Source organism: Delphinus delphis, chromosome 1 (genome assembly GCF_949987515.2).
Source record: "Delphinus delphis chromosome 1, mDelDel1.2, whole genome shotgun sequence".
In the NCBI taxonomy this organism is placed as follows: domain Eukaryota; kingdom Metazoa; phylum Chordata; class Mammalia; order Artiodactyla; family Delphinidae; genus Delphinus; species Delphinus delphis.
Window position 1 is genome coordinate 58,332,686 of NC_082683.1, and position 23,324 is coordinate 58,356,009.

Here is a 23,324-nt window from a genome sequence, read left to right on the forward strand (position 1 = left end):
AGTTTATAAGTGGTAACGCAGGAACCTGAACCATGAGTCTGACTCCGGGGCTCTTGAGCTCACTACTCCTGTAACCACTAGTTTATTCTGCCTCACCCACTGCCTCTTCCCCAGGGCGCTCTTACCATCATGTGCTCACCACAGAAGATGATCCAGAAGGAGAGAAGCATTGCATAGAAGATGCCCTGTCGGATATCGCCAAACAATAGCATCCAGGTCCAGTCAAACCCAATGGAAAACCATTCCACTGGGATATTGATAAAAGTCATGGAAATCCCAAGGGCAAAGATGACTCTGATGGTGAGACAATATCAGGAAAACTACTTTATTCATCTGGGATGAATACTTTATGAAACTACTTTATTTGCATCTGGGAGGCAAAACATTTTTGATTTAAAAATCAAAACCCAGTTTTGGGAACTGAGATGTTACATATTGGGACTGAAGCCATATGATCAGTTTCTTTGCTCTCATAATCAGTCTTTACACGGAGATGCTGAATGTCTTCTTTCACTGGTACCACTGCAGAATGAAGGAGTGTTACATTAATCTTTCTACACAGTAACTGAACCTAACCTCCTGAATGCTCTGGACTTTATCTCGGTGCCACCTCAGATCAAGAGCTTCCTACAGTGTTTTCACCCTCCCTTGCCTTCTTAAACAGACCTCACTGAATATAATTATCTGCTCTTACCTATTCAGGTTATCATTAACCTGATCGTTAAGAACACTCATTATTATGATATCCTCAGCAACTATAAAGTATACAAGCATATTTGTTTCAATAATACATGACTCCAAACCATATGAAATACAAATTATTTTAGCTGCTTGTTTCATTTTTATTTTGCCTTTCTCCTATTATTTCCACTTCTCTATCAAAATATCACTCATTTTGTTACTGACTTATTGACACTTTCATTCATACCCATGATATGTTTATTAAGCACAAATCATGTACCAGGCATTTTGTTAGGGACATACATACCTAAGTGAATAGCACCAGTTCTTTCCTTCAAGGAGGTATATTCAGTGGCTGAGCCAGACAAAGTGTGATAAATAATGTGACAGAAGTGTGCACAGGCTGCTACCAGGACTTCTCACTTTGATAGAGACAGAAATTGAACTGAGTTGTGAGTCAAGATTAGGGAGGTGGAAGGGCATTCCAAGCAGAGGGAAGAGCCTGGAGGGAGGCACGGGAGTCTGGGACAGCCTGAAGCATTTGGGGTTCTGTATGTGGCACATATCAGGAAATGACAGGACATGATACGAGAGAAATAAAGAAGGCTGAGCTGGTAAAGAAACTTGCATACCTCATTAGAGAATTTGAAAATTATCTTGAAAGGACTGAGGATCCAATAAGAAGGTTAAGCAATGGAGTGACATCATTCCATTCATTCATTCAACAAATTTATATTTATTGAGCTCCTACTATGTTCCAGTCACTATTCTAAATGCTGGGGATATAGCAGTCAACAAAGTAGGCAAGAATTCTGCTCTAGTGATGCTTGTATTCAGATGGGGTGAGTGGAGGGGTATGGGAGGAATGATAATAAATAAATAGAGAATGAGTATTATGAAGAAGTATAATAAAGCAAGGTAGGAGAATGGTGAGAGATCGGGTGCAATTTAAATAAGGTAGATGGGAAAAAGCCTTTAAGACAGAAATTATATCAGGTCCTGAAGGAAATGAGGCATTGAGCCACAATGATACCTGGGAAAGAGCACTTCAGCTGAAGAGAATAGCAAGCGCAAAGGCTCTAAGGTGAGCGCATGCTGGGCCTGTCTGAGAACCATCAAGGTGGATGGTGGGTGGTGCAGAGAATAGGAGATAAAATTTAGAGGTGGTGAAGAGCTGGGATCATCGAGGGTTTATAGGCCAGAGCAAAGGAAATGAAAAGCCAATAGAGAGCTTTGAGCAGAGCACTGACATCATCCAATTTCTACTTAAAAGGGAACAGTCTGGCTGCTGTATGAATAGGTTTCAGGAAGGAAAATGATGGAAACAAGAGGAGCCTCTTATAGCAAATAAGAGGCTATTTCCTATAATCTAGGTGAGAAATGAGAAATCATGGTGAGTTAGATTAGGGTGGCAGGAATGGAAATGGTGAGATTTCCTGGTGTGTTGGAAGAGGCGTGTGAAGAAAGAGAAGTAAAGGATGCCTCCTACACGTCTGCTCAGCTGCTTCTGAGCAGCTGAAAGGATAGAGTTGCCAATTCCTAAGACCAGGAGGCCCCGAAGAGGAGCAAGTTTGAAGTGAGAGGAAAACAAGTGTTCTTCGTATGTGTTACATTTCTGTGTAAGTGAAGATGTTAAGTAAACAGGTAGAATATTTGGGTCTAGATTTGGGAGAAGCTGAGGTTGACCATGTAAATGTAGAGTCATCAGAGTGTAGAAGATTTTTTAAGACCACAAAACTAAATGAGATCACCCAGGGAAAGCAGCGTAGCTAAGAAAAAGAAGACGTCCAAAGACCGAGTCCAAAGTTGAAGAGGTCGGAAAAATCGATGGAAACAGCCATGGAGACTGAGTGGTCAGCAAAGGAGAATAACAATGAGAATGTGGAGGAGCCTCTATGAAGAAAAAGGGAGTGATCAGTTATGCCAAATGCTAATGACAAGTCAAGAAAAGCGAGGACTGAGAAATGAGCACTGGATTTGGAATGTGGAGGTCACTGATGATTCTGTTGAGCAATTTTAATAAGGGGTTGAAGGAGCTCAAGAAAAAGCAGGAGGAGAAGATATATAGACAAGATTTTTGAGGAGTTTTGCTGTAAAAAGGAGCAGAAAATTGGTGTGGTGGCTTCAGGGGGAAGTACAAAGAGTTTTGACTAAGAATGGGAGAAGACAGAGTGTGCCTGTGTATTAATGGGAATAATCCAGCAGAAAGGAAAATGTCAATAATGTGGGAGAGAAAGGGGCTATGTCTACAGAAACATAATCCGTCTGGCAGTGAGAGGGGTTGGGATCAGTTAGCAGCAAGGCAGTTCGTCCACTGTAATAGAGAGAAGTATCTGATGCAGAACATGGGAATGAAGAGCAAAGATACAACAGAGAGCTGGAAATATGAGAGCAGCAGAACCCCTAGGATTTAATAATAATTTGCACATGAAAGCTGAAGGAGAAAAAGGAGTCCAGGCTGATTTGCGGTCAAATCACCAGCCCAAGTATTGATAACACACTGACCACTTGAACTAGGCCCCCAGCAAAACCAGGTCCATGGCAGGCAAATCACAGGATGCCAGCGTTCCTTAAGGGTGCTCCAAAATCAGCTCTTACTTTTCCAGAAGCACGGGGGGTCGAGACATCATGGTGATCCTTCTCCAATACCACACCATAATGATGAAGATGCTGGGTGTAAGGAAGGTCTTCATGGCAAACCACACCTTGGTGAAGCCTCCATTTTGGTGAATTCCCTAGATAGAGACCAATCATAATTTTGAAGGTCAATATATCTTAGTGTTATTTTCTACCAGCAGATGCATTCTGGGGAGAGGTAAATGGAGATCTTTTTTGCTGAACTTTCAAGATCAATGAGCGCTAACATTCACAGCATGTACTGTCCTCATCCTACCTGCCTGGGTCCCTCCTCAGGCACTGTAGAAATATAAATCAAAAGGCATAAAGATAGACTCACTCTATCCTAAGGGAACGATTAAGAACATGATCAAAGATTTGTCTATAAGGTTTTCATTGAAAAATTGGAGCTATCTTAGATGCCCAAAATGTTGGCATTGGTAAAACGTGTTAGGGTAAATCCGTACTGTGGAATGCTAAGCAGTACTACAAAGTATATTTATACTGTATTCACAATATACCATTAATTTTTTTTTGGTCACAAACTCTTTATGAACTCAGAGAAATGTATTATATTATCAACATCTTGAATACATATGTAACTTTACACACACCCTTGTCATTCATTGGTGAATCAATCCCAGATCTCAACACAAATATTTTCCATCACGTTTTTAATAATATGTGGGCATTCAGTAATATGTGGGTGTCTGGTTAATACACTCATTAGACAAATATTGAGTGCCTACATTGTGCCAACAGTTGGAATACGGTTGTAATGTGATTTGTTTCTATTAATACAGTATTGTTAATGATAACAACTTTTTTTTTAATTTGTTAGAATGGCTTTCAGGTTATTCCCATAAAATTTCATTATACCTTACTTGTGTTACAATATCCTTCCTTTAGTGGAGAGGAAGGGGTGGAATGGATGTCATTGCCACAGGAGTTGCATATAAACACATTCTCTCTTCAAGAAATGAAAAAGATTTTGTGGGTGCCTACTGACATAGTATGCCCATGAAAGTTGGTATATACATAAGCACCAGCGACCATATTTCACAGTGAAGAAACTCTTGAAAACCACTGTATCAAAGTGCTTTTAGTATTTGCTAATGAAGATACAGAAACACTGAAATTCTGGGTTTCATGTAGAATAATCCCAAATTAAGACATTTTAAATATTCTCAAAATTTCTTCCATGGAAAGATACATACAATTAATTTTAAAAAGCAAGGAATGAAAGAGTCAGTTGAGTATGATGGCCTTTTTTTTGTAAGGGAAGGATTATATACACAGAGAAAAAAATTGAGGAGATACAGCATAACCTCAAAGTGGTTATTTCTCTAGACGGCAGGACGTTACAGGTAACGTTTATGTTCTACTCTGTGCTTATTTGTGCTTCTAATTTTCTAGAGTAAATATGTATTTGTTTTTTAGACGTAAAAAAACCTAAATTAGATATAAAAAGTCATGCTGCACATTCTTTATTTTCCCCTACTAAAGAGATAAAATGGAAAGAACCTAAATCACGACTGCTCCCTTTAACATTTGTGCTTGCAAGGTGAAACATGTAAAAAAAAAATTACTTTTATCTTGGTGTTATTCACTATATAATCATGACCATCATAATAAAATCTTAAATGGACACAATAATTGCATTACTTTCCATTTCCATGGGTTTGTTATTCTTCTTACTTCTTAATGAAACAGTTGAGACATGGAAAATTCAAGATTGAGATGGAGCGTCTTTCCAATACACATGCTCACAACCAGTGTTCTTAGCCAGTGCTCTGATGTGACAGGCTGCCTGGATCAATCAGATTCACTTACCACCAGCCGGATATCCTTAATCTCTCCAATCCCAACATTGATTTTCTTCTTCTCATTCACAGGCAGCCGGATGTTTAGAAGGTAATACTTATGAGCCACAGACCCAATTTCCATGAAAGGAAGGACGTCACATTCATAGTAACGGCCCTCATGTTCTGCGGTCTGGAAGAAGAGTGGAGGGTTTGAGGCACGGTCACTATTTCCAATAGACTATGTCTGAATTGTCTTGCCTTTGCCTCATATCACCAATTCTAAAAAGCTAATGCTTAAAGGTATCCCTCAGAGGTACAGATAATAGGGTACACTGGAGGCATGGCATCTACAAGCTGCTCACAATGAAGAGTAGCCCCCACTCGCTGCAACTGGAGAAAGCCCGCACACAGCAATGAAGACCCAACACAACCAAAAAGAAATAAATAAATTTATAAAAAGATAAAAATAAAACCCAGCCACATTCGAGATAGAACCAGAAATTTTAGGTAACAAGCAGAAATTTCTTCTATTTCGACACCTTTCTCAGCTCTTCAGTCCTCATTAGAGCCTCACGTCAGACTAACCTGGTCTACCAGGGCTACAATTTTATTCGCAGCATACCATCGGAGACCTCTAAGGCTCTGTGGAACAGTCAACTCAAATGTCCAGGAGGAAGCCCTTGCTAATGTTCATCACTTTCTTGGATGATGACTACTTATTTACATGGTTTTGGCCTGCAGGAGAAGCTACAAGAAGCTGAAAATATCTACTTTTTATTGATTTGACCAAAAAAAAAAAAAAAAAAAGAAGCTACCCAAGGAGCCCTTGGAATTTGGGGAAGACATAGGGGGATGAAAGGAAACAATGAGATTAGCTTGCTAGAGATGACCACTCGCAATTCTCTGCCTCTAAAGTTTTCTAACTGCCCAAGAGACAAGATGGCAGAGGGAGCAGAAATTAAATAAACAAAAATTTAGCTCAGTTTCTAGAAAAGCCTATTGGACTTCCTGCCAAGCAATTTAAGAGGTACCAGCCAGCACATGGAAGTGGGAGGTTGGCAAGTAGTACAACTTGCTTTTGAAAACTAAATTCTGCTCTACCTTCACAGGACACATGGCTATGTGTCCCAGCTATGTGGGGGAAGCGGGTAAGTACGGACACATATAGGCAGGAGCTTCAGCAACCGAGGACTCTTCCCTGATAAAGCAAATGAGTGTCTTGTCTTCACTGCTGGGTTTGTATGCCAGCTTCAATGTTTGCTTGTCACCTCCTGATGAAGTGATGGGGGACTGATTTGGTGTTCCTAAGCCTGAATTCTCAGGGCCTCCAAAATTTCTTGTAAATCTTCAGAGTAAAAAGTCCAGTGGAGAAATCAAAAGCAAGATATCAAGCAATCCGTTTCTTCTGTGATCTTGGGTCAGGGGATGGGGCGGGAGGGCTCTTTACTGGACAGTCAGAGCTTAGAGTGCAATAAACAGACCTTTGTACAGGAATGGAAGACACACATGACATAAGTAGAGGTAGAGCAGGCAAATATCTTGCTTATGCACTTCCATTTTTCCATTTCCCATTCATGACAGACATCACTAATCAATCATGATAATTTTTCATCCTCTACAGTCTAAGGGGCTCTTATCAGAAATACCAGTTGATTAGACACGGCATATAAGATTTTAAAAATTCTTCTGTAGAAAGGATCCTTCTTTTCCAAACCCCAGCTTCGGGTTGGTTGAGTTTTCCTGTATAGATCTGTCTTCCTCTCCCCTCTGCTCCTTTCTCTTATACTTACAAATCAAGGCTATTATTAGGACTCTGCAGAACTACTGAAAATACAGTACAGGCTCTAATTCAGGCTCAGATGAAGCTGCACTCAGGAGGCTGATTACCTGCTATGGTAACAGCAAGAGGTGGGTTTTCTGATGTGTTTCCAGTCAGGGTCTTATTTATAGAAAGTGAGAGTTTGAAGGAAACAAAACTTATTTAGTCTAATGCCACTGACTTGATTATGGGGCTCACCCAAGGTCCAAAAGTCATGGCAGAATTGAGTTGAGGACGTGGGTCTCCCAAGTCCAGCCTCCAGCTCTGATGCAGAGGAGGACTCGTGAGTGCATCAGGAAGAAAGGAATGCTGTTTTGCCTCAGACATGCCTGAAGGCAGGCATTGATGAGGAGGGCACTGAACTTCAAGCCAGGAGGCTGAAATTCTCGTCCTGACCTCACCCCTTGCTGGGTACCTGGGGAAGGTCATCCACCTCATTTGGCCTCACTTGCTTCCTAAGTAAAGCAAGAAAGTTTAATTATATGATCTCTGGGGTTCCTTCTAATGCCCTGTCATGGGTCTTTATGTGTCCTCCACTTCCCTGTCTCTACAGAGAGGGTAACACCATCACATGAGATAAATTTACCTAAGTCCAACAAATGAGAGAGACACACAGGGTTCTGGGATCCTGGCCTGGCCTACCTGTCTCAGAGACAAATTCACTGTATCCTGCTGGGGACTTTTCCTTATTCACTGAGGTTCTGCCTCTGCCAGTATTTAGCACATTTAGAAAGAAAGATTTCCTCCTCTCTCTTCCTCCCTCCTTTTCCTTTCCCCCACGCCCCTCCACCCTCCCCCAAATCCAGCATAAGCCTGGCTAATTAGGACAAATTACAGCAGGTGGCAACTTGACTTTTTTTTTTTTAACTTCACAATCCACCAGGGACTAAAAAGCTTTAAAGCAATTTCTCATTTAATCTTCAAACTCAAGTCTAAATTTCACTGCAATCAAAAAGCATAGATTTGATGATTCATTTCCTTCACACTTTTCAAGGTTTAATATCTTTCTTGAAAGGGATCAACACATCCTAAAGATAATTAAGCAACTGTCATTAAGAAGCAGTTGCAGTCTTCTTAACGGCCTCCCCCGACTCTGCTTCTCAGTGCCCTCTAAGTGTATACGTAAGGTGAGAAATGACTTTTCCCTTTTCTGAGGTTGATATTCCATATCCAAAAGCTTTATATCCTTTAGCTTAGACAGCCAACCAGTCTTACCTCTGAATGATGAGGTCAACTTTTAATTAATTTCCTCCATTGCATACAAAGGTCTAGAAATATTACATATCTCTCTCTTGCTACCTCCAATTTCTCTTGACCGTTCATTTTTACCTATAGATTGCCCCCAAAGGCCTACCCAAAACAATTCCTGATGGCTTTTGGGTGGGGGGAACCCTATATTTGACCATTCAGCAAAGGGTCTACTGAAGTGACTTTCAAACTTTATCAAGCTTAAGAGAAGGAATTGAAATCCTGTTAAAACACAGATTCCTTGGTCCTACATGCTGAGATTTTGATTCATGGGTTTGGGGTGTGCCCTGGGAACCTGCATTTCCTACAAGCTACCAGGTGATGCTGACACTGTTAGTCCTTAGACCACACTTCCCATAGCTCTTGTATAGGGAACCTGGGGAGGGAGAATTAACAAACACCAGGTGCCCCAAAAGATGCTTATGTGTAGGGTGCATGGTTTGCCCATGAGAGCTTTAATTTATACCTTTTGTCCTGTTGGCCCGACTGGTGAAACATGTCCCAGACTTGATTTTAAGTGATAAGGTTCATTATCTCATCTCGTCCTTATAAAAATTCCCAGGGCAAGTATTATTATCCCATTTTGCAAAGGAGAAACTGAAGCTTGGACAGTTGAAGCAAGCTTGCCTGAGGTCATGCAGTCAGGAAGTGAAACAGCCTGGAAGTGAAGCCAAGTATGTTTTGCTCCAAATCCAGGCCTTTAACTAATGTTCATGAACCTGCCCGGCCCCATCTTACTCCTCTTCGGGGCAGGACAGACAGGGCAGGGGCATGGTCCTCAGAGGCTTCAACCTGCCATTCTTACCATTCCACAGGGAACCCCAATTTTCCAGTTATAGGCAAAAGTGAAGTTAGGAAAGGCCAATGTTAGGAGAAGAGCGGAACTAAATCAGTCAACAGAGCGAGTACTACAAAGTAGCCCAAATCCTTCAGGAGCAACTGACCTGAAGATATCAAGTGACAAATGACATAATCAGGAATGTGCTTCAGTGCAGTTTGGTCTCTCGTGCATTTCATGCAAAGAAAACAAGACTATTTATGTCTGTGAAGGGACATCAGAGATCACCTAGCAGGTGGTACTCCTTGTCAACATTCTTGAGGAATGTGAGTAGCCATGAGTAACAGTAACTACGGCTCCATTTCAACTTCACAGAGACTTTCAAGGGGGGAAGGGGGTGGTGAGTGGGGAGGGGGACAGAATCTTGGGGAGGCATGTGTGAGGGCAGCATGTGGCACTGGAAAAGGGCCCCTCACTAATTCTGATTTGGTCCTTATACAGACAAATCCCACTATCCTCTGAGGGTCACTGAGTCCATGCCTGTATTTTACTTCCTGGAGAATCTAAGGCCTTTGTCCAAGAGAAAGTGTCTCCCTACTCTCAGTGAAGGATAGTGGCTTTCCTCCCCTTGGTGGTTAAATGAGTCTTCCTGGAAGAACCAAAGAAGGGAGAGTCCTAAAAGTATGTAAGAGAACTGAGAGGTCTCAAAGGAAACTAGATTTCTCCCTCAGGTCCTCTTTGTGTCTGTGGTGTTTGTTCTCTGGGATTGTTAGTCTTCACACCTGCACACTGACTTGGCAACAGAGATGCCGATGAAACAGAGAAGCAGACACATGCATGGAACCAATATGAACAGATTTGTACATCTAAAATTAACTTAGCAATGATCTTCAAACACTTTTTGTTAATATCCAAAGAACCAAGAATTTATTTTTATGGAGGTATTTCAAAGAAACAACTAAATCACTTCAAACAGACATTCCTTCTTCTGTTCTTTTCTCCTTTGCAGGGACGTGAAATATCTACATTGCCCTCTTTTAGGACAAAGGACGGTGACTACTAACCTTTGGGGCTCATGCGTGCTTAGGAACAAGAAATGTGTCTGAGCAAACGTTCCCACATACCTGGAAACCAAATAAAAAATCCCATCAACTGAGACTTCAAGGTACCCTACCTTGGGGGAGGTGAAGGTACATTTGAGTTTCCGGGGCACTCTCTCATGGGCCATTTCAGTCCACTCAGCAAACATATCATCTCGGTAAGCCAGGGAAACGTCCATGGAAACTTCTGCATTTTCTCCTGCAAGAGAAAGGATGCACAATTCAGAAACAGCTTCTGGGAAGATACTTTGGAAACAGTTTAAAAATTCTTACAGGCTCTACCATGGAAACCAATAAGACAAAAGAGACGTATCAGTTCCTATCAAATGCCAAACCTGACTCTCCAAACCTGAGGACTTAAAAGTCATAGGACGACTGTCTAAGCTGGACGTTGGGTCCCCTCCCATAACCAACTGCTCTGCCAAGGAGTCAAAGAGCATCCACTTAAAGTCCTCCAGAGGCGGGGGTCTCACTCTCTCTGAGGCAGTTCAAATGGTCACATTCCAACTCACGGTCAGCATTCATCCTCCTTAACTTGCACCACTGGTCCTAGGTCTGCCTGTAGGAGTCCCACAGCAGATGAGATCCTTTTTCCACAAAAGTTCCTTAGGCACTTGAAACCTGCAACTCATCTGCCTGTGTTTCCTCTCCTCTCTGATAAAAATGACCAACTTTTTCAGCCACCCCTCAGAGACATGATTTAAGTACCTTGGGTGCTTTCTTCAGGACACAATCTAGTCTGAAAGCATCCTTTTTAAAATTACTCCCAAGAAGCTCTCAAATATAGGCTCTGCTGCTTCTCAAAACCCCTTCTTCAGAGTATGGACAAAGTTAATATAAGAGGTAAAGGGTTTTTCCAAATTAAAGACTTATGCACAGACAGGAATATAATATTCCAAATTAAAGACTTATGCACAGACAGGAATATAATAATAAGTTCATAATTGTGCAAAGGAACGTTCACATACACTTCCATATCAATAAGGACCATGAATGGGTTTAACTCACCATAGAACTCATTAAGGAGATTAGAGTAATTAAAACTGCCTGTACCCATTTTGTCTCTTTTATACTCTGTTGAGCAAGTTCAAGAACAGAGGAGTCTTAATGGAGGAAAAAAAGCACAGACTACATTTCCAAAATGACCTTGGTTGGGGTTATGAGACTGGGCTCAGTTCTAGGCTCTGGAACCTGAATATCAGGTCACAAGGGAAAGATAAGAATAATTGCTGTCTGGAAAATTAGGGCTGTTCTTTCCACTGACCCAGTGTGGCCTGTAGACAATTTGACAGTGTGATGAATCCCTGGTTCTCTGAGGAAATCTAGGAAGAGAAGGAAATAATGCAGGAAAGAAGGAATTTGAGGCCATTCTGATATAGACCAAACCTTCATGAACATCAGCACCCGCTCCTTTATTAGTATCATTTAAACCCTCAGTCATTAATAATAAACTATCAGAAAAAGAAAGTAAAAAAGAAAAATCCCATTTAGAATCACATCAAAAAGAATAAAATACCTAGGAATAAACTTAACCAAGAAGATAAAAGACCTATACTCTGCAAACTATAAAATACTGATGTAGGAAACTGAAGATGATACAAAGAAGTGGAAAGATCTCCCATGCTATTGTATTGGAATAATTAATATTGTTAAAATGGCCATGCTACCCAGAGCTATCTACAGATTTAATGCAGCCCCTATGAAAATACCCATGACCTTTTTCACAGAACTAAAACAAATAACCCTAAAATTTATATGGAACCACAAAAGACCCAGAATTGCCAAAGCAATATTGAGATAAAAAGAATAAAGCTGGAGGTATCACCTTCCCAGATTTCAGACTATACTACAAAGCTACAGTAATCAAAACAGCATGGTACTGGCACAAAAACAGATACATAGATCAATGGAACAGAATAGTGAGCCCAGAAATAAACCCAAACACCTGTGGTCAATTAATCTATGAGAAAGGAAGCAAGAATATACAATGGAGAAAAGATAGTCACTTTAATAAGTAGTGCTGGGGAAACTGGACAGCTACATGTAAAAGAATGAGATTACAACATTTCCTCACACCATATACAAAAATTAACTCAAAATTGATTAAAGACCTAAATGTAGAACATGATACCATAAAGAAGATAACATAGGCAGAACACTCTTTGACATAAATCACAGCAATATTTTTTTGGACTTGTCCCCTAAGGCAAAAGAAATAAAAGCAAAAATAAACAAATGGGACCTAATTAAACTTAAAAGTTTTTGCATGCAAAGGAAAGCAATGATAAAACAAAAAGACAGCCTACAGAATGGGAGAAAATATATGCAAATGATGCAACTGACAAGGGATTAATATCCAAAATATTAAAACAGCTCATACAACTCAATATCAAAAAAACAAACAATCCAGTTAAAAAATGGGCAGAAGACTTGAATAGACATTTTTCCAAAGAAGATATACAGGTGGCCAACAGACACATGAAAAGATGCTCAACATTTCTAATATTAGAGAAATGCAAGTCAAAGCACAGTGAGATATTACCTCACACCCATCAGAATGGCTACCACCAAAAAGTCTACAAAAAACAAGTGTTGGTGAGGATGTAGAGAAAAAAGAAACTTGTACACTGTTGGTGGGAATGTAAATTGGTGTAGCCACTACAGAAAACAGTATGGAGGTTCCGCAAAAAACTAAAAATAGAACTACCATACAATCCAGCAATTCCAATCCTGGGTATATATCCAGAAAAAATGAAAACACTAATTCGAAAAGATACATGCACCCTAATGTTCATAGCAACACTATTTTCAGTAGCCAAGATATGGAAGCAATCCAAGTGTCCACCAACAGACAAATGGATAAAGAAGATGTGGTATAAATATATATATATATATATATACACATATATAAATACACACATACACACATAAGCACACACAACGGAATATTACTCAGCCATAAAAAAGAATGAAGTTCTGCCATTTGCAGCTATGTGAATGGACCTAGAGAATATTATGCTTTGCTTATGTCAGAGAAAGACAAATACTATATGATATCACTTATATGTGGAATCTAAAAAATAATACAAACGAATGTATATAGCAAAATAGAAACAGATATAGAAAACAAACTAGTGGTTACCTGCAGGGAGAGGGAAAGGGTGAGTGGCATGTAAGGGGTATGAGATTAAGAGATACAAACTGCTATGTATAAAATAAAAAAACAACAAGGGTATGTTGTATAGCATAGGGGATTATAGCCATTATTTTATAATAACTGTTAATAGAGCATAATCTGTAAAAAAAAAAACCTGAATCTCTATGCTGTATATCTGAAACTAATATAATACTGTAAATTAACTACACTTCAATGAAAAATTAACAAAAGATAATAAATCTGTCAAACATGGTGAACTGGCTACTTATGTTTTCCTCCTCTCACTCCTGAAACTCCCAAAAACAACCAAACAACAAACAAAAAAACAGTAAAAGAACACAAAGGATATTAAATCACAAGGGGAAAAAAAAATGGTAGTGACATGAGCAAACCAGAGACTGCAACAATTTTTTCGAAGATGAAAAACAGATGAAGTAGGATTTCCTGACAGCCACAGAGATGGGCACAGCCGAAACTCCATGGAAGGGATATTTTGGAAAAGTGAGCCAACATGTCCAACAGACCCCCAAGCCACTCAGAACTGGAAAGCACCAGGTGTGACATAAGACAGAAGAGGCAAGATGCTGACAACGGGGTAGTGGGGTCAAAGTCTGTACACAGAATCTCTGGAACCCCAGTTCTCATCCATCTTCCCATCTCCACATAGTCCAGGAGACTCTGGACTTGAGGACACCAGGCTGTGCAGAGACCCAGGGCTGAGAATGGATAATAAGAGTCTGTATAAGAAACTGTGGAACGCCTGGCTTGGCAGAAGCAATGCTCAGAGTTTGTACATCCTCTTGGTTAGGAACCAGAATGGCTACAACCGTTTGTCACTTGGCAGCCTCAGTGGTCCAAAGAAAGAACTGAGCAGAGCTCCCATCTGTGAGTTGAATATTAGGCACCAGGGTACCTCCTTTTCATTTCTAACATTGTAATTAGGAATTGGGACTTTCAACTCTGTCTAAAGGGCACTTCCAGAACCACAGAACTCAACAGTATCAATCTGAAAGGTATAAAGGAAGTTATCAATTCTCATATTGCGCTCCTTGGAGGACCAGGGTTCAGAGCAGCACCGGCCTTAGACACAGCACAGCAGGAGGGGTCCTGAATCTGGGCGCCACACTTTTCAAGGGTCCCGCTCGGTCTGGCCCTTTTCCAGCTGTTCTCTTCCTCTCCGGATGAGAAGACCCTGAAGTGAAGAGGACATGTTCATCAAGAGCCTAACCCCTTCCGCAATTTTTAGAACATGGTCCAGGAGCTCGGGACCCCAGAATAGGTACCCAGACAGCTCTGAGCCTACTTCCACATCGTGGGACTGGGGGGGACCTCTTCCCCAGATCTGGCCTCCCAGAGGGAACTACACGACTGCTTGTGCACCCTTGGGCTCAGGAGTGCTCAAACGGCTGCTGTTTGGAGGAGGATACAGACAGAGACTGAGCTTGGAGGGTGGGGTGTCCACACAGAAACACACTCTTTGTATGGGATGGAGCCAGGGGTGGGAAGAAAAGACATCTAGAAGCCCACACTCCCTGGTCCATCACATTTTTGGCACAGAATTCCAAGGCATCCAAGAATCTTAAATTCACATCCAGACTTCCAGTGCATTACAAAAGTAAATTTGTTACAATTGGATGATAAGACTTATTTGGTTTAATAATTTGGTAAGCCAAGTTTATCACTTTAAAAATATTTAGACATGTGGCAGCCATGCCTTCATAGGTACTCTTACCTTGTACCCCACAAATGTTAGGAGTGGGCCTGGTACAGAGCAGGTGCCTCAGGGAGAGAAAGGGCCAGACAGACTGGCCTCCTGGCCTGATCCAGCTTTAAAACTTATTGCCACCTGTTGGGAATCCCCAGACTGTTTTAAAATATGCTGTTAAAAACAAACAAAAGGGGTTTCCCTGGTGGCGCAGTGGTTGAGAGTCCACCTGCCGATGCAGGGGACACGGGTTCGTGCCCCGGTCTGGGAAGATCCCACATGCCGCGGAGCGGCTGGGCCTGTGAGCCATGGCCGCTGAGCCCGCGCATCCGGAGCCTGTGCTCCGCAGCGGGAGAGCCCACAACAGTGAGAGGCCCGCGTACCGCCAAAAAAAAAAAAAAAAATTTTAAACACTGCTTTCGTGTACAATTACTCTGTGTTAGGCCCTCATGACTTCCGTGCTTTCATTTAAATGACCTCATGAAACAACTTATAAAGTGGGCATGGATATTTCCTTTTGATTAGTGAGTAAACCGAGGTCCTCAGATATGAAGTGACTTGCCTGAAGTTGTATTATTGTTGGTAACATGAGAAAGAGAAGTATTTTGAAACTGTCTTAAAAGACAACCATCTTATTTGTATGGCGTAAAGAAAACTGGGTAACTTGTGATGAAAGAAGCCCCTCAAACTAGTCACAAAATATGAATAGGTAGGTCTTTAATAAAAGCAAGTCTCCACGTGTACACTGTCCCCTTCGGTCATCACACCCATCCTATAAAGAAGTTAGTTATATAAATTGTCCAAGAGTACATGGCTAGTAATTGCAGAGCTGGGCCTTAAACCTCAGTCCGGATCACCCCAGACCCCACCACCCTCTGTTACCTTTGTTGGTAGAAACAGAATTCAAAAGAAACTTAACAGTTGAATCAAACACACTGCGTGCAGAGACCACTCAACTCTGACCAAACACAACTTTCTATGGGAGAGAAACACACCACTACTTCAGAAAACTGACTGGAGGAGTGTGATGCGACCCCCCCGCCCGCCCCGTCCCAGCGTGGAGTCGGAAGCCTGGCGACGGTTGTGTTCATGTTGTGGATCTGGCCCTAACCAGGTGTGTAGTCAGGGACAGAAGTGAGCCCCGTGGACTGGGGGCAGCTGCTCCAGCCATCATCGTAAGGCAGCACAGGTCTTCCGACCAGACCTGCTGCTTCTTTCAAGAGAAGCCAGAAATGCAGATGGTTATACAACATCTCTCAATCTTTACATGTCAATAACCAATTCGCTAAAAATGAAAGGAAACAAAATCTCTGCGCAGGTCAGCTAATAAGACATCAGGCAAGCTGTGTCATTCTTTGGGGGGACACTTTTCCTACTCCCCCCACACCGCCGTTCTTTTCTTTCCATTTCAGCATTAGGCGAAGTTCTTTCTAAAGCTTTCTATTTTGGTTCATGAACTTTACCACATACCCTGCCTAATCCTCACACATCACCTCCTTACTTCCTTTGCCATCTGGGGGCAGGTGTTATCATTCCTGTTTGTGAGGCAGAGAAGCCAAGACTTGGAAAGCTTCACCCCTAGAAACATCAGACACTCAAGCTTCTAGAGTTTCATGGCGTATAGTTCTTACAGAAACCACAGGGAGAATGGCCGGTTCAAGTGGCCCTCGAGCCTTCCCTGGCTGGACTCTGTGATCTCCCCTACCCACCCTGCCATGAACATTCAGGTTCCTTACCCTGTTGGAATAGGACTTGCCTCCTAGGATTCTGTGATCATTAAATCATTTACTACATGAAAAATCCTTAGAATAGTGCAGAAAGCATGAAGGGTTAGCTATTGTTTTTATCATTTTATTAGGGAAGTGAAAGCCAGTCTTATACTTACTTTAATTCAAAATAATTACCAGGTTTCAGGGACATGGAACCTCCCACTATGAACCCGTATCCAAACCTGGAACACAAAACTCAGAAAAAGGAAAACACTGGGCAGAGAAATACAGCAAAGCTCTGAAGTCAGCCACCAGAATCACTTCCTCTTCTGTCTCCAATGGACTCGGAAACAAAGTTCAGCTTTAATGACTATGTTGCATGTAATAAAACACTGGTCTCATGACACCCCTCCCCTCCCCACAGAGATAATGAAAGTAAAGCATCCAATTTGAACTCCCAGGGAGAATGGCAGGAAGGCCAAGGCTACCTCTGGCACCTGGAGAACCTTCCCTATAAAACAAGGATGCTGGTTATACCAGTTCCATGGGGTAAAGTTGTGAAGTATATCAGCATAGGGCATTTATAGATTTGAAATGCATGGTTTTCCACACCTAAACAAGACCAGCAGCTTTGCTATCCTGTGGGCTGTCGGAGCCTCGCGTTTCTCAAATGGCTTTGGAGACACATTTTGGTTGCAGGGAAAATCCATTCTCAATACTGGGAAGGGAGGTGTGGAAAGGCACACTCGGTATTTCCATCCTGTTATGGGAGCAGTGCTCTGATGTGAGGAACCTGCACTCCAGCGTTCCGGAGAAGCAGACGCAGACTGCAGAGTATCATTACAAGCAGAAAGATCTGTGCCTTTCCATACTGCGAAGTATAGACCAATCATATCCTTAAGAAGCATTTATCTCTGTATGAGTTAAAACGCCCTGCCCTGGGCTTCCCTGGTGGCGCAGTGGTTGGGAGTCCGCCTGCCGTTGCAGGGGACGCGGGTTCGTGCCCCGGGAAGATCCCACATGCCGCGGAGCGGCTGGGCCCGTGAGTCATGGCCGCTGAGCCTGCGCGTCCAGAGCCTGTGCTTCTCAGGGGAGGGGCCACAACAGTGAGAGGCCCGCGTACCAGGGGCGCGGGGGGGAGGGGGGGGAACAAACGCCCTGCCCTTCATGAGAAAAGTGTTTGCCAATCAGTTTTCTGAAGACAAGTGGAAGGCCAGAGAGGTGAGCCAGTCCTTAGCATAAGCCAAAAACGGTGGGGGGACAAATAGCTAGGAAAACAGTGTGAGCACCTCAAGAAACCTAGGGCAGCTGCTTAAGGTAAGAATGGTCCCTGGGAGGAGGGGCTAAAGTTATGAAAGATGAGCCTTCCTTGAGGAAAAAGAAAGAAAGTAATCAAAGTGCTTCTTACTTACACTTTTAGAAACAGGTATTTGCCAGCCAGGATAGTACAAAGAGCTTGGCGGCCAAACAGATCTGCTTTTCAATTTAATCTTTATGTCTTCCTAGCTAAGAGACCTGAAATGTCTTAGTTTCCACCTCTGCAACATAGAAATAGTGGGACCTACTTCTCAAGGCTGTTGACAGGACCACTTGGCATATAGGTACTTAAAAATACTCACTCCCTTTCCATCCAGTCCTAGGATGGTTATGTTATATTATTGATCAATTAACTGGAAATAAAGGGGAAAAGGGGGAGGACAAGTTACATTAAGAGTTATTAAAGAATTATTTTATGGTTGTCAAAAGCTTTCCAGTTCCCTAAGAAACCTTGATTTCCCTGGGCCCTTGTTCTGGGAAAGAATTAAAGAGATTTCAAAATGCTCACATGCATTCCCACGTTACATAGGGGAGCTACCAGTCACCAGGTTTGTTTGGGTAACCTCAGAAGGAGGCTGTGCAGACCAGCCTCCTCCCAGCCTCCTGCAGACATATAATCTGGGGTTATTTATGCCAGCATTCCTACCCTGATCAAAAACTCCCTGACCTGGCTTGTATTTTCTTGACGTTTTCAATTAAGGAAATAAAAAAACCAACCCTGTCCAATATCCACCGTTAGGTCTGGCAAAAATGGACTCAGCTAATTATAAATTTGGTCTCCGCTGTTTTCTTAAGATGCCCTAGAGGCCTGCGTGTAAGCAGTTATAAAATGAATGAGTACAATTATTTCGCAAACCAGCCTAACAGTTTAGTTCACACCACCTCTCTCATTTTTCCCCCATCACGTCAAGCATTCGCGTTGTGGAGAAATATTTTCCACATGTAGGAAGACATTTTTCTAAGCATCATCAGAATGATCCCTTGCTATATTCTGAAGCAGTATCTCCTAATTGAAGTAAGCTGTCTATGAAACATGACTAGGGCATAGGGGAATGTTCCACACATCAGGCCCTTTGCAGTTAGAAAACATCCACTCACACATATTGCACCCTACTGGACTGCTTAAAGGCTATACATTTGGAAAAGTAGCTGGGGCATCAAATGAATCTGCAGGACCACAGAATATAGAACAAATACATCCTGGTGTTCACTGGGTTGTAGAATAGCCCCTTCCCCTTCCAACTCAGCTCACTTGCCCTGAGGGGTCTCATCTGCTCTTGGGACACCAGCCACCTCTCAAGTTCAGATTCCTCTCCTAAGTTTCAAATCTGCACGCTCACTACCCACTGGATGGCTTTATTTCTGTGGTTCAGAAAAGAAAGCCAAACCACCAGATCTGGTCAATTCTCTCAGCTCATCAAGTCTTGCAGATTTATCCCCGTCTCTCTCCTCACCACCACTCCCCATGTTCAAGGTCACCATCATTTCAGGTCTAGATGACACAAACACATGCCCCATGCCTGTGTTTCACACTGTAGCCAGATAGATGATTTCTGAGATACTTTCAATGTCTTTACATTACCCTCAGTCTAATGTTGAAACTCCTTAAATGGCATAAGAGACTAAGATCTGACTCTCGGTTAGCATCCCAGGGTCTCATCTCGCAAACTCTTCCCTATTCCTGCCTCCCCAGACTAGTCACCTCACCATCCTGCCTCCAGCCTGGAAGATGGGTAAGAGTTCAGGCTCTGGAGAGAGGCAGCCTGGAATCATGGCCCACCTTGGCCACTTGGTGGCCAAGTAGGCAAGGTGTACAACAGTAGGCAAGCCACTGAACTTCTCTCTCTATAAAAGGGGGAGAACAGCATGCCCATCTCCTATGGTTGTGAGGACTAAATGTGCTAATCACTCAGCACAGCCCTGGCATACAGTAAGCACTCAGTAAATGCTGACTGCTTTTTTAAGTCTGCTACTCAAGGTTACCTACACTTACTGCACTTGGGGTCCCTGCTTGCATACCAGGTTTTTAATAGGTGTCCCCTTTGAGAGGATGAATTACAAAAGAGCTTCTTTGCCTCTGGGCTACAGACAGTACTCTGCAGATAGTGCCTGGCATTCCCACTCATGCCAGAACAACTCCTGCTCATCCTCTAGAATTCTACAGATTCATTCCCGCCTTCCCTCGCCCACTAAAACGGATGAAGTGCCCCTCCTCTTGCTCGCACAATACCCTGTGTGTCCAGCACTGTAACACGTATCCTACTGCAGTTCAGCTACCTATTTACCTGTATCTCTTTCCCTACCCACCTCCCACTTAGACTGAGAGGTTCATGAAAGCCAGGGACAACCTCAGTTTTGCTCACAGCTATATCACCCCATGTCTTTACAAAACAGATAGTCATTAAATATTTGCCAAATTAATGAATATCATTCTTCTTCCTCCAAATATTCCTACAATCCAAAATTCCCTCTGTCACTCCATCACCTCTATAACAAACGTGTGTAGTCTATAGTTTGCTGTGTTCTGGTGGCATTCACTTTCTTTTCCCCACTGCCTGCTTCCTTTCTCCCCCCACCCGCCCCCACCAACACACACACACACACACACACACACACACACACACACTCAGAAAAAAGGATGTTCCTCAAATTTGGCCAAGGGTCCCATCAAGGAGCAATATGCCTGTTCCCGGGACTGGGTGGAAGGGGAGTGAGCCTGAGGGAGGCACCGTCTCCTTCCTCCCTCTCCATCTGAATTATAATATGGGGTTGCAGTAGTGTTCCGCTTGAGAGGGCTAGTAGGGGTAAAGGAGGAGAAAGGATGTAGCCACAGGGACTAGAAACCAAATAGTCCTCTGACCTGTTCTAGAGTTTAAGGTTTAAGTAAAACAATAAAAAGATGGGTCTTTGAGGTGTGTATCATGCCTGCCCAAGTCTATAGGGATAAGAGAATAGGTGGAACTACTGGCAAGAGACTTCAGAGAAGAAAAACTGTACAGCACCCATTTGGGTATAACACGTCAGGTCTCTGGTAATCTACTCAAGCCTATTTTTCCAGGACAGAAAAGAAGCCCATCAGGAACTCGTAACAGGATGTCATAACAGCTGGTGTGGCCACCGAGATGGAATAATGTACCTCTGAAACCTCTAATTCTAAATGGACCATCCAATCCAATTCATTTTTTCCTCCACCAAATATGTTTAAGCACCTACTAGTTTCTATGCACAATAGTGGGGATGAAAAAGACATACAAGGCAAAGTCATTGCCCTTGATTGTTCACAGTAAGGTGGGGAAGGCAGCCATATACATAAATAAGTATTATCTCATGTGGGTAGTACATCTAAAGTAGGTATATACAGTCAGTCCTCTATATACAGACGCAGAACCTGCAGATATACAAGGCTGACCGTACTGCACCATTTTATATAAAGGACTTGGGCGTCCATGAATTTTGATATTCAGGTGGATCCTGTAACCAATCCCCCAGGGATATCGAGGGATGACTGCAGTCAGCACAAAGATGTCAAGAGTGCTAGGTAGGGGGACAAGAAATGCAGCATAGAATGCACGATCTTCTAGATTATCTCATCTAGAAGAGATGATGTTTAACTGTGAATCACAGGATGAGTAAGAGTTCACTACGTAAGGAAGCAGGAGAAGAAATTATAGGCAGAGGGAGCCGCATGCCTAAAGAGTCACGGAAGCAAAAAATAGGACAGTGTAGTCAGAGAAATCAACTAATTCAATACGGCAGGGAATGGGAAAAGGAGTGGAGAAAACAAACAGAGGAGAAAGGATTTTCTGACAAAGAGAAGAAACGTGCTCTGAACACTGCATTTTATTTCTTTATTTATTTTAATATTTTACTTATTTATTTTTTTTGGCTGGGTTGAGTCTTCGTTGCTGCACGCAGACTTTCTCTAGTTGTGGCAAGCGGGGGCTACTCTTCATTGCCGTGCACGGGCTTCTCATTGCGGTGGCTTCTCTAGTTGCAGAGCACGGGCTCTTGGCACGTGGGCTCAGTAGTTGTGGCTCGTGGGCTCTAGAGAGCAGGCTCAGTAGTTGTGGCGCACAGGCTTAGTTGCTCTGTGGCATGTGGGATCCTTCCGGACCAGGGATCAAACCTGTGTCCCCTGCATTGGCAGGCGGATTCTTAACCACTGCGCCACCAGAGAAGCCCCAGCATTTTCTTTAGAAGGATGTTTCAGCAAAGAGATCTGGCAGCTGTGTGAAAGGCAGACTGGGATAAGGTGGGGGAAGGGGTAGAGAGATCTAGAAGAAACTGTGGCCTGCTGCATTTACACAGTTTTCAGCATGTTTAAGATTATTTCATCTCATAGTAAAGGTCACCAGAAGGACCTTCCCCATTTTCCAAGGAATTTGAACTCAACAATGAGCCAATCTTTTCCTAAAAAAGCTAGAGAAATCAGAACCATCCAAGCTGGCAAGTGTTAAAACACTGGAAAGCAAATGTGGCCACACTGCTCTTTCCTATTCGACCATAATCAACATAAGTGTGGAGTGAAAACAAACTTGACAGCCAAGGGAGGGAAACACACAGTGGGTTTCTTTGCTTTCTCCCCAGGACACCATCAGCGCACAGAGCATCTAGAATAATAGCCAGTGTGATGGTTAGGAAAATCTACCTGCCTCTCCCTCTCCCTCTCTCCCTCTCTCTCCCTCTCTCTCTCCCCCCCCTCTGAATGCAATTAGAGAAGAGAGCTTCATTCACACTGAATCTAAAAATAGAGGACAGCGGAGTTCACAGACTGACAGCTGCATTCTCATACAGTAACCAGGAGAGGAAAGGGATGGCTAATTTAACTTAACAACTCCCAAAACAAACAGTGCAGAAGAAGTCCAGGATAAAGAGAAAACACAAAGGTCACTTCTTCAAAGGGCTGGAAGAGGAATGGGGTCACTCTGTGGCAGTGTATTAGTCCTCCTCAAATCCTGATGAAACCAGTGAAGTAGTGTGCCCAGATCTGCCCAGAGTCCTTCAGACAGGAGCTCTGGCAGATGAAACGGCTGAAGAAATGCAATCAAGATCAGGCAGGAGGGCCAGGACTTGTCTTCTTAACTTTTTCCTACATCACCTGGATACCTTAAAAGCTAAGAAAGTCACTCCATTTTCTAGATAAATTAGCTCTTTCCCCCTGCCTCACCCTACCTTCAGGAAGTCTAAATCACACTCTGCCTAGCCTGAGGCAGGAAAAAAAAAAAAAGTTATCCAGTAAATTAACATGGATCATTAAGGGAAAGAAACCAGGTGTCTCAAAGGAATTCACCCTTTCTTTTTTCCTCTCCTTGGTCCCAAAACGTTTTGTTCCCCAGTCTGTCCTGCCCAGGGAGGGGATTATGGTTGGGCTTCAAAAGAAACAAGGGAA

The 23,324-nt window shown here is 42.7% G+C and overlaps 1 protein-coding gene across 4 annotated transcripts in view; it reads right to left on the reverse strand.

The window, feature by feature from the left end:
* WLS (Wnt ligand secretion mediator) overlaps window positions 1-23,324 on the reverse strand; it is a 105,132-nt gene that overhangs the window by 29,847 nt on the left and 51,961 nt on the right. For all 4 annotated transcript variants that reach the window (XM_060023747.1, XM_060023729.1, XM_060023738.1 and 1 more), the window contains 4 exons: window positions 10,122-10,246; window positions 5,131-5,292; window positions 3,280-3,416; window positions 126-294 (listed from right to left, as the gene is read on the reverse strand). In XM_060023747.1, the coding sequence (XP_059879730.1) occupies window positions 126-294; window positions 3,280-3,416; window positions 5,131-5,292; window positions 10,122-10,246 (593 nt within the window). The remainder of the gene's footprint in view (window positions 1-125; window positions 295-3,279; window positions 3,417-5,130; window positions 5,293-10,121; window positions 10,247-23,324) is intronic.